At 38.3% G+C, this 11,328-nt stretch overlaps 2 protein-coding genes across 5 annotated transcripts in view; both read left to right on the plus strand.

Moving 5' to 3' along the window:
• cwc22 (CWC22 spliceosome associated protein homolog) overlaps positions 1–5,645 on the plus strand; it is a 9,634-nt gene extending 3,989 nt beyond the window's left edge. Inside the window, exons 9-20 of the mRNA XM_025063991.1 lie at positions 1–39; positions 993–1,199; positions 1,279–1,341; positions 1,432–1,530; positions 1,655–1,736; positions 1,908–1,968; positions 3,189–3,266; positions 3,525–3,677; positions 3,769–3,896; positions 3,990–4,091; positions 4,284–4,471; positions 4,941–5,645. The exon at positions 1–39 is cut by the window's left edge and continues 139 nt beyond it. Coding sequence (XP_024919759.1) covers positions 1–39; positions 993–1,199; positions 1,279–1,341; positions 1,432–1,530; positions 1,655–1,736; positions 1,908–1,968; positions 3,189–3,266; positions 3,525–3,677; positions 3,769–3,896; positions 3,990–4,091; positions 4,284–4,471; positions 4,941–5,461 — 1,721 coding nt within the window. The 3' untranslated portion in view covers positions 5,462–5,645. The remainder of the gene's footprint in view (positions 40–992; positions 1,200–1,278; positions 1,342–1,431; positions 1,531–1,654; positions 1,737–1,907; positions 1,969–3,188; positions 3,267–3,524; positions 3,678–3,768; positions 3,897–3,989; positions 4,092–4,283; positions 4,472–4,940) is intronic.
• A 142-nt stretch (positions 5,646–5,787) lies between these two features.
• znf385b (zinc finger protein 385B) overlaps positions 5,788–11,328 on the plus strand; it is a 39,325-nt gene continuing 33,784 nt past the window's right edge. The window contains exons 1-4 of one of the 4 annotated variants that reach the window (XM_025063973.1): positions 5,788–7,472; positions 9,033–9,137; positions 9,437–9,542; positions 9,783–10,153. The gene's annotated coding sequence lies outside the window, so the exon portion shown is untranslated. Of the gene's footprint in view, positions 7,473–7,945; positions 8,861–9,032; positions 9,138–9,436; positions 10,154–11,328 lie in introns of those variants that run through there. The other 3 variants (XM_025063974.1, XM_025063970.1, XM_025063971.1) reach the window with 3 other exon arrangements.

The following is an 11,328-nucleotide window of genomic DNA, read 5'->3' on the forward strand; positions in this document are numbered from 1 at the left end:
GTCTCAAACTGACTGAGGTCTCCCCCAGAGGAATCAATGGTAAGAGTGCATCTTTATACATTTGTTCGAGGCTGTTCGACTTCTCTCTTCTGTTGTTGTTATTGTTCTATTTTTTAGATTTACAGCTTGACAATGTTATTAACCTAAATGCAATCTTTAAAGGTTTCAAACCACAGCTTGAACAAAGGTTATTCATACAAACAGTGGTTTTTGTTTGTTTTTTTGATATTCTTTGGCCACAACTACCAAACAAAGTGCAAAGTTCCTCTGGCTCTTTCTTCAGATGACTTCTTTCTTTTAATTGTACTTAATGTAAAAACATTGTACTTACAAAAACAGATTGTTGTAGGCCTCCTTTGTTTTTGTATATGCAACAGATCACAACAGAAACAGTCTTTTAGAGCGACTCTTTGACCCTAAGGATGTAACTTTACATCTACGGCTTGTGTTTGTGTTTTCCTGCATTTTGAAGGTCAAAATATTTTGCAATCTGTCATAAGCACTCTGTTTATCCTGACACAGGCGCACTCCAGCCAAAATATTATGTACACTTTCAGACAATTTTACCCTTGCAGCCTTTGACATGGCTAAAATGAAAGTTCACAACTTAGACTTAATACAGTAGATCCCAAAGTGAGGGTTGGGCCCCTATTTGTGATGATTTTGCAGGTAGGGCACAGCAAATTTAATTTTAATGTGATTATGTTGTGTATTTGTGACAGAGTGGGGTAATTGCACACATTTATAATTCTCTTGTCTCTTTCTTAATTAAACCAGAACAGAAGTTTTTTCTGATGTTATAAATAAAGTTCAGAGTTCTGAAGCAATAGCTGTGAACGTTTCAGCAGTTTTCTTACTACAAAAGGGGGGGGCTGCACAAAATGTTTGTGAAACAGTGCCCTGGTGTGTCCAAAAAAAACCCCAACTTAACCAGACGCCATTAACAAATCTTAGCAGGAAAAAAGTTCAATTTTGCCTTTCACTCTTCCCAGCCATATTTGAGCGACTAAGGAACATCCTTCACGAGTCGTCCATCGATAAAAGAGTCCAGTACATGATTGAGGTGATGTTCGCTATCAGGAAAGACGGTTTCAAGGACCATCCAGTCGTCCCGGATGGTTTGGACCTAGTGGACGAGGATGACCAGTTCACCCACATGCTCCCACTGGAAGATGAGTACACTCCTGAGGACATACTAAGTAAGACCAGGTTAATGACGCTCTGCAGAATTATGTGTGTGTATTATTTTCCTAATCTGTGTTTTTTTTACTCCGTCAGATGTGTTTAAGATGGACCCTGACTTCCTGGAGAATGAGGAAAAATACAAGACCATCAAAAAAGGTACAAGCGTGTGTTAACATCACACTCTGTCCAGTTTAGCTGTCACCACCTACACAGTCTCACATATCTGCTGCCCACGTCTCCTGACAGAAATCTTGGATGAAGGGAGCAGCGATTCAGGGGAGGAGGGAGACGGCAGTAACGAAGATGGAGAGGATGAAGAGGATGAGAACGAGGAGGAAGGGGATGGTGAGAAACAGCTGAAATCTGGCTACATTTATTTCTTCCTCAGCTCAGCCCTGTATCTAAAGCAGTTTTTGTTCAATAAAAACTTCTAATGAATGTTGTTTCTTTTGTTATTGTATGTGTCCAGAAGAGAAGGTCACCATCTTTGATAAGACAGAAGTTAACCTGGTCGCTTTCAGAAGAACAATCTACCTCGCTATACAGTCCAGGTACAGACAAATACACACAGTGACACTTGATGTTCAGTCTCTCAGTGATCATGACTCACACATGATTGTTGCAGTTCCTAGTATATTGGATAAACTTGGACCTGTGTTTAAAAATGTGTGTGTCCTACTAAGTTAAATTGAGAAGTTCACACTAATTGTCTATTTCTCTAGTTTGGACTTCGAGGAGTGTGCCCACAAGCTGATTAAAATGGACTTTCCAGAGAGCCAGACGGTAAGTGTTAAAAATTCTTACAGAAAACCATGGCCCTTTTTTCGTCATTTTCTTCCTCACAGTTCTGGGACTTTTTTCAGTGCTATAAAATCAGTGTGATTTCATATATAAAATATCAGTTTGATATAAAAAACACTTAAAAATGTATAAAATGTACCATATGTTCTCAAGATTATTGGTGACCATTCATGACAGATAACAAGACAAACAATTACTTATACCCTTTAATGTGTTTATTTTAAGGTGTATGATGATAAAAAATAAGACTTTTTTGGGAGGCGGAGTGGGGGCAGGTATGGCCACAAGGTGGCATTATTTTCCCAGAGAGTGGTGTTTCCCAATCTTTCTGAGCCACTAGGGTACAACTTGGGCCTGAGTTTTCAACAGAAATAAAGTGTATTGATTCTCTTTTATTTTTTCAACTTCTTACAACTACATCTGAATTAACATTGCCCACAAATCAGTTAACATGTAATAAACCATCTTATTTTAGTTAGACAAAAGTCGACAAATAAATCAATATAAATGGCTCTTACACTTGTCCTGTCTCTACTCGTTGTCTGCGTTTAAAACTACTAAGGTCATACACAGCCTATAATCTACGGCTCTGTTTTTCTGATTCTTTTGCAGTTTTGTCAAGGAAACGTTCCAATTAATACATATCAATTTAGTTTCTTTCACCAATACAGATCTCCTTCCTCTCTTCTATGAGTAAACGCCACATGTTAACATGTTTTTGTCCTTTGACAGACAGGAGACACCTGTGCTCTTTTGGTGATGTTTGAGGTTAAACTCTGTGAACTGGTGCTGTAATTAAACCATCAACACACAGACATTTGTTAGTTGCTGTGTGTGAGGTCAAAGTTGTTGAGCTAGTTTTGTCAACATCAGGACTGAGTCACTCAACGCAACAGCTGGAACACACACATACATTCAGACAGACTGATATTTTCTTTTGTAGAAAAGGGTAGTTTTTTTTTTCTCACAATACTGACATATCAAGACCATTTCAAGTTGGGTATTCATCAAAGAATATTTTTATATTAGTTAGAAAGATGGACAAATATAAACTGTGTTAAAGAAACGTTAGAATTATTTATTTTTCTTTATAGTCATTGAATGTTATTTATATGATAAAATATAAGGCAGTCGTTGGGTGTTAAAATGCTGTACATTCTGTCCTGTGAAAATCCAATCTTTTTTTTTATATGTCCGAGCAGAAGGAGCTGTGTAACATGATCCTGGACTGTTGCGCTCAACAGAGGACCTATGAGAAGTTCTTTGGTCTCCTGGCCGGGGTGAGCAACACCACACACTGTTGTTTTTTAAGGATTAAACCTCAGTAGGAAAGTGGCCCTATATCCCTGGTCTTAAAGGTTGAGTTCATTGATGTGCCAACATTAAGGAGTTCCAGTTAGGACCAACAAACAAGTTCAGAATCTAGATTTGTAGATTTGTCTTTGAACTGCTGTAATATTGAGTACTTTGAGATACACAATTTGTTGTCAGAAGATGGCTCATAAACGTGTCTGTGTGCATATGTTTGTGATTTATAGAGGTTCTGTCTGCTAAAAAAAGAGTACATGGAGAGTTTTGAGGCCATATTTGCAGAACAGTACGAAACCATTCACCGACTGGAGACCAACAAGCTGAGGAACGTTGCTCGACTCTTCGCTCACTTGCTCTACACCGACTCTGTTCCCTGGAGTGTGAGGACACGCATGCATACCAATTAATAAATCTACTTTAACACTCTCTCAGTTGCTGTGACTTATTGTCTTATTCACGGCTCTGTTGCAGGTGTTGGAGTGTATCAAGATGAGCGAGGAAACCACAACGTCATCAAGCAGAATCTTTGTGAAGATCCTGTTCCAGGAGCTCTGTGCCTACCTGGGTCTTCCCAAACTCAACCAGAGGCTCAAAGACCAGTACGAACATACTTTAATACCCTAATGAAGGAAAAGGTTTGAGTCGCACGGACACAAATTTGAAGTCTTGTTTAATCTGTGTTTGTGTTTCAGGACCCTGCAACCGTTCTATGAAGGTCTCTTTCCTCGCGATAATCCCAGAAACACTCGCTTTGCCATCAACTTTTTCACCTCTATTGGACTGGGAGGGTGTACGTAAGAGACACATGCGCGCGCACACACACACACACACACACACAAACCATTGTATACCCATAGATTTGTTTTTAATTAACATTATAAACGGCTTTACAATATTAGTATCAGTGTGTTGAAAGACAGCACAGATTACATTTGTATCACTTCATAAATGGTGAATCCTTAAACATGCTTTTTTTGGTGTTTTAGGGATGAGCTGAGAGAACATTTAAAGAACGCCCCAAAGATGATCATGACACAGAACCAGGAGGTGGAATCTTCAGACTCCTCTTCCTCCTCCTCTTCATCCTCCTCGTCCTCATCTGACTCGTCGTCTACGGATTCGGACTCTTCAGACTCGGACTCTTCCTCGTCCTCTAGCAGCAGCAGCAGCTCAGGTACATCAAGCTGCAGTAAACGTCTTCTTTTTGTGCTGGTTCTGTTTATTTTAGTAAATTTCTGAAGGTATAATTGGTTTACAAAAGTATGCCGTAGAGATACCATCAAATACACACTCTCCTTCTAATTCTTTTTTTTGTTTTTTTTTTTTAAACGTGTTGATCGGCTACTAAAGAAACATGGTTTTAAATCAGTTGTAGAGGTTTTTCAGATAGGTGGTGTTTTTTTCCAATAAGCAAGTGCACTATTAAGCCTTAATCTCTAGCTCATCTGTTCTTTTGTATCACACCACCTGCTGGCATAACCAGACCAAAACCACCAAAACCAAACCATCTGCCAAATCCAGTGAATATAATAGATTAAAACGCATATATACCAAAATGTAATAACATCTAGAAAAATGTTATTAATGACTAAAAGATTATTACGTAAAAGGGGCTCAAATATCAACTCTCTCTTTTTCTGTAGACTCTGACAGCAAACACAGGAAAAAGAAGAAGAGAAAAGAAAAAATTGAAGACAAGAAGAAAAAGAAAGAAAAGGACAAGAAGCAAAAGAGGGAGATCTCTGCAGAGAAGAGAACCAGACGCAGGGATGACAGAAACCGAGAGGACGAGAGCGAAGATGAGAAACAGGCGAGGAAGCAAAGGAACCCCCGTGTGCATGAAGAAGAGGAGCATGCACGGGAGGTTAGCCGCCAGAGACGCCGAGAAGAACGACCAGACAAAGATGAGGAGCCGATGAGGGGGGAAGAACGGAGGCGAAAAATCGATGGTCAAAGTAGACAAAGAGATGGAGAAAGGGAGTTGGAGAGGGATAGAGACAGAGGTAGAGATAGAGAGAGGGGCAGAGAACGAGAGTTTGAGGATAAAAGAGACAGGGACAGAGGCAGGGACAGGGAGTATGAGGAGAAGAGTGAGAGAGACAAAGAGAGGAATAAGGAGAACAGAGACAGGAACAAAGAAAAAGAGGAGAGGAGAAGGAGGTAAAAACTTTTCAATGAAACACTTCTGTTCATCACCCGTCCTATCACTCTGCTGTTAAGGAACTGGGACCCATTACTTTCTCACTGTGTCTCTCTCTTTACTTTCTATTGTTGATCATGTTGTTAATGACATAATGTAGAGAAAAAAACATTAAAGTTGCTTTAGATTTTTTTTTAATCAGCTTCTATTTGACCTGTGAGGAGTGATTTGCTTCAATGTGAACTGAGCTTTTTGTTCCCTATTTATGATTGAAAAAACGCAAAACATTTACTGTCTAGGTCTGGCTTAGCTTAAAAACGAGTTATTATTGTCGGAAAAAATGACAAATCCTACCCTCTTAAAAGTTATGTAGACAAAATTAACTTATTTAGCTTCATTATAAAAATCTAATTTTGTAAGTCCACACATCTGGTTTTTTTAAAATTAAAATAATATTTTTATAAATACACCTTACCAAAACCCAGTGCTTTTTCCTATGTCAGTCTGCCGAGTCAACACCAGACAGCTTTTGTGGAAACAACCTTAAATTAAATTATGACACACATCCTCTCTATTTAATTTTAAAAGGACCAGAGACCATTTACACAGGTGTACACAAATACAAAAATAGTTACCACGATTAGGAAGAGACTGTCTCTTATGGAAACAAACAAAACATTGTCTACTTCACATTTAATGTGCAATAAATATGGATTTAAATAAGTTTTACTTATCGGAATGTAAAAAACTATCGGCCAAACTAAGCCTAATTGAACTTGACAGGAGAAACATGGTTTTTACGCAAGAATAACTTAAAGAACATACAGTGAAGATTCGATTAAACGGATGTAAAACTTTGTGCTACCATTGGCGACTGTCAGCCAATCCAGGGGTGGAATTCTAAGTCTTCACCAGTCATTTCTCTTTTCACTGCAGATTGTTTGGCATATCCTCTTTTTACATACATGGCCCAATTGCACGTCTGACAACCCTATAGCTCAGCAAAAAATAGTACATGCAAACGATATGACAGGTGTAGCAAAAAGTGCCTAATGGTAGCTCAACTCAAAAGCTTGTTTTTATTTTACTTTTTTGTCGTATTTTTTTACTATTTTATTTATTACCTGAGGTCACTTGTCTCTGACATATTTTCCTTACAGAAGTCCCAGACTGCGTTCACCAATCACATCTTGGCTTATGAGAACCCTTATTTGCATGTTAAATTTTATAAAAACAAATGATCAAAATTAGCTACATTTTATTTACGTAGAGCGTGTTGGAATACCGACAAATTCGCTAATTCAGAATTAGCTGTTTATCACAGATCAAGAGATTCAATTGGTTCAGTAGCTGCAGTGTATTGAACTGTGAAGGATTGATCCAGTTGGTTTTAGTGCGGCAGCAGTGACTAGTTTTTTCACTGTGGCAGTCAGGTGCTGAGGGAACTCTAATGACATCCCTTCTGTTATTGTTTCTGTAGCATGTTTAGTTTGATTATCTTTTGCCTACCTATTTGAGGGCTTTGCAACTTTTAGAAACTTTAAAAAAATGTTTTTCCTAATTGTCCCTCTCTATTACCCCCTTCACACTCAAAAATAACATACATGACAGTTGTGTGTCACAGAAGCTGTAGTAACTGTACATAAACTAAACACAGGGAATTGTATCACACAGAACACTACTGTGCATTTACAGTACACTTTCCTTTTCCTTGCAATTAAACCTTTCAGGTAAAGTGATGAGAATGGAGGGACTACACTACCACAAGAAAAAAAGTACTGCATCCTCACATGTATTGTGTTTTTGAAGAACTACTCACTGCACATATTCTCACTTTACACTGTGAATCCCATGTTACTTTGTATCTCCTGATATCTTTTCATTTGCATTCGTGTTTACAACAAACATCTCCTCAGGCCGTGGTGGCTCAGAATATGCTGATGTTGACAGTTTCATATGTTTCATCTTTATTCTCCGGCAGGACCAGCAAGGTTTGAATATGAAATCCAGATTTCTTCACATCGTTCGGCGGTCAGTAAGTCCCCCACGTCTTTCTCCCCCATAGTACACCACACACATTCAATCCATTTTCCTGCCACAGAGCTAAATTTAAATCAGTTTCAGTGTCTTCATCCTAATTAAAGCTCAGAGAAATATATAAATGATTTTCTATTTCTGCCCAAACCTTAAACGAAAGCTACATCATCTTATGTATACATCTACAGAACCATTATAAACTTAATGCTTGAGGCTTTATCATCTCTAAATGCTTCCTTTAGGCATGAGATCATCTGCCTTAATCGTACACTATCACTTGTTTCCACTTGTTTTTACACCTAGCATGTTATGTACCTCCCCATCACATCCATCCTATTCTATATTATCTAATTTCATTTTGGCTCAACTTTTCATCCTGCCTCCTGCAGCCTTATCTTCTACATTCTTTTGCCCAACATATGTATATCCCATTACACTTCTGTCATCCGTCCTGGTGTTAAGCAGGGAGGTGAGTCTGATGGGAAAAAACGCACAGGTGACCAGGGGTCAATACAAAACTGTTACTTGGCACTGAGACTTTATTTCAATTTTCTATGGTATAAAGGAATATTATTGGTTTTTTGGCCAGGTTTAAGTTATAATTCATAACATAACATTGCAATGAAAGGAACAAAAATAGTCATATCTAGTCATAGTCATATAATAGTCAAAAACTGAACCATGAAGCAGTGACTCAGTAAACAGAAAGTCCTCATCATGACATTTCAAGAAATTCTGGTTTAGAAGAAAAAATCCATTTGAACAGACTTATAATCTGGTCACTCTAATAGATAATATAATTAATGTCATTATATATGTATATATATTCACATTTCTAGATGGTATTTGTTCAATTATTCTCTATCTCAAAGGTTTGTACACATCAGTACCCTGCTGTTGCATTATGTAGTTTTTATTGTATGTACAGTACCATTTTACCACAATTCTGCACACTATATAAATATAAATATATGAACCCTCTTCAGCAAACTATATACATCAGTACAATTAACAGCCTGTCTTTCTACTCTGTCAACACACAAGTGTACAGCAGGTCCTATTTTCTTTCTCCCAGCTTTGCTTCTGTATCTTTTTATATTCTTACTGTAATGTTCAAGGTGAGAGGCGAAGATGCCTGCCTTTTTTCACATGCGTGCACACGCACATTTGTGTAAGTGGGTCGCTGCATTGCTGGATTGTGATTGGCTGGATGTCCAGAGGAGGAAGATAGTCAGATTGGTCCTCTTCTGCTGCTGCAGCAAATGGAGGGACGGCTTCACTGGGTTTGACCAGTGGAGATAAAATATTACATACTGTCTGCTTAATCTTTCAGTGAACTCAGGTCACTGGAAAACGCACATTTGACCTAGAGCAACACTCTGAGAGGTTAGATTTCTTCTGGTTACAACAGACTAACATTAACTATTAATACAAGTTTGGGTCGTAGTATGATTTTATTTTATTTTTTAAAGAAACATAGACATTAAATGCTTTAGCCAATTCTCACAGAGCCAGGTATTTCCCTAACCCCTCTCTCTTTCTCTCTCTGTCTCTGCAGTGTGAAATGCCTCAGCTCTCTGACATGATGTTACCTCCTGCCTGCCTGTGTGTCTGTCACCACCATGACAATGAAGACTGGATGGCTGGGTGGTTCAAAGCCTAGGTTTTTTTTTATTATTATTTATCCATCAATACTAAATCCTTGTCTCAGTCAATATGACTTGAAGTGGATTATAGCATATTCCCTCATGTAAAGGCAAGTTTTATTTATTGATTTATTGAATTTAGTGAGATATTTGTTTCAACAACTGCAACTCACATTGTTATTTTAATAATTTACATTCTTAAGGTAACACCATTGCAATTTTTATTTGATAAAATAACCATAAATGGTCCTACTGGCAGCTGACACTTTTTATTAATGGCCTTCCTCTTATCATTGTTTTTATTTTATTTTATCAGATCTACTACCATCTACTACATGATCCTCTCTGGAGAGACACAGTCGCAGGGCTAAAAGAAACTTCCAAACGTCCTTTAACCTGACACCTGCTGACAGCACCAACAGGTGAGTTGACAGTAAAAACAGAAAGAGTGCGACAGATAACACAGTGAACACAGCTGGGGAGTGTGTGTTTGTGTGTATTGTTGTGTTACCACTTATCTGGTTAACACTTTTGCAAGTGGTGTTTCCATAGATTTATTATTTTTAATTCTGCCGTAATGCTTACGTTTGTAAACAGTAAGATAAAATCCTTATATACTCTGTTTTAACATTTCCATTCCTCTTTTTTCCTCTATTGTACAGTAATATATACAACGCCCTCGTTCATCTACTTATATACTGTACTTAGTGTGAGCGTGCGTGCAAGCGCGTGCGTGTTAAACGCATGCGCACCGATGCCTCTCGCTTCTGTGGGGCGCAGGCGGCGCGCAGCTCACATAGTTGATCGGTGTCCGGAGTGAGAGAAGCTGATGTGGACGACGATGATAATCGACGACTGTCGACCAAAGCAAGGGACGCACCCACACACAGACAGTGGACTCGGCGTCAGTCAGTTTAGCGGTTATTAATGATTAATAATCGGCAGGTGTGAGAGGAGTTCAGCGCTTCAGTGCACATTATAGCGGGACTCTGTACACTTTCAACATCCATCACCTCCTTCTTCGCCTCCTCTGGTAAGTCACCTCCTCCTGATTGTTTTCCTTCTTTCGTTGTTGTTGATTAGTTTATGTTGATAATTGTTTATTAGTTTAAGGTTTTTAGCAGCGGCAGCGGTTTTAGAGCACAAACACCTTGACTTGTCTCTGAGCGTCTCTCCGCTGTTTGTTTTTTTTTTTAACCACATCACATTCAGGTTTCAGATTCAATCAAATAAAACACATAATTATCCATAAAACTCTTCATAATTCTAGTAAAACACACTCCAGGGTTTGTAGAAGTTTTAATTGAAAAAAAAAACCCACACCTTTGAATATATGTTACTTTTCTCAGATCAGCGATTCTCTGATTCCTGGTAGGTTATTTTATTTCCTAGTTGTTTCCAGAAAGCGCTTTTGTCAGTTCTGGGTTTTAAGTGTAAAGTACTTAGCTTGATGATTGGATAATCAGAGTTTTTTTCAGTAGCTAAAGCAAATGCTGTTTATTTCTTTGTTGTCACATTGTGCCTGTGAGACCTTAAAATTCTATTTTATTTTTTATCATGAGAACCTCTTTTTTTAATCTAAAGAAACATAAATGGTCAATGCAGATAACAAAAACAAGTTATTGACTGTTTCATTTATAAAATGAATGTAGTTTCATTTGAATTATCTTCACCTTACAAAGACTTGTTGAAGGTCATTTTTGTCCTGTCCTCAAAGGTGTGCTGGCATCTGTAGTCTCTACCTTCTTCCACTGATTTCTTTGCACATTGCAGCCACGTACGTGTTCTAAAACTCCCTTCCTTTCCTTTCTGTCACTTCTTTTTTATACTTTGTTCCCTTCTTCCTTACTGACTTAATTACCTCCATAATCACACCATCATCTGAAGGTGACATATTAGATGCACTTATCACTGCACAGCTCTTGAAAGGTCTTTATTATTGATATCACACAATTAAAAACCAGTTTTAAGTGTCTGCGACATGATGTGATCGTGTCCTTTCGTCCCGGCTCTGGCAGAGTTCCTGCTGGTCTCGTTTCAGACTTGGATCTTAATTCACTTTCTTAGCCCTCTGTGAGGTTAATTAACAAAAATCCATTTAATTACAGCAGCAGAGGGAAACTCACGAGGACACATTCACACAGAGAGTCTGGTCTAATAGGAAGAAATAACCTCAGCTGATATTCGTCAGCTGCTCTTAAAGCACAG

The sequence above is a fragment of the Cynoglossus semilaevis genome, chromosome 16 (assembly GCF_000523025.1).
Source record: "Cynoglossus semilaevis isolate Cse_v1.0 chromosome 16, Cse_v1.0, whole genome shotgun sequence".
Lineage (NCBI taxonomy): Eukaryota > Metazoa > Chordata > Actinopteri > Pleuronectiformes > Cynoglossidae > Cynoglossus > Cynoglossus semilaevis.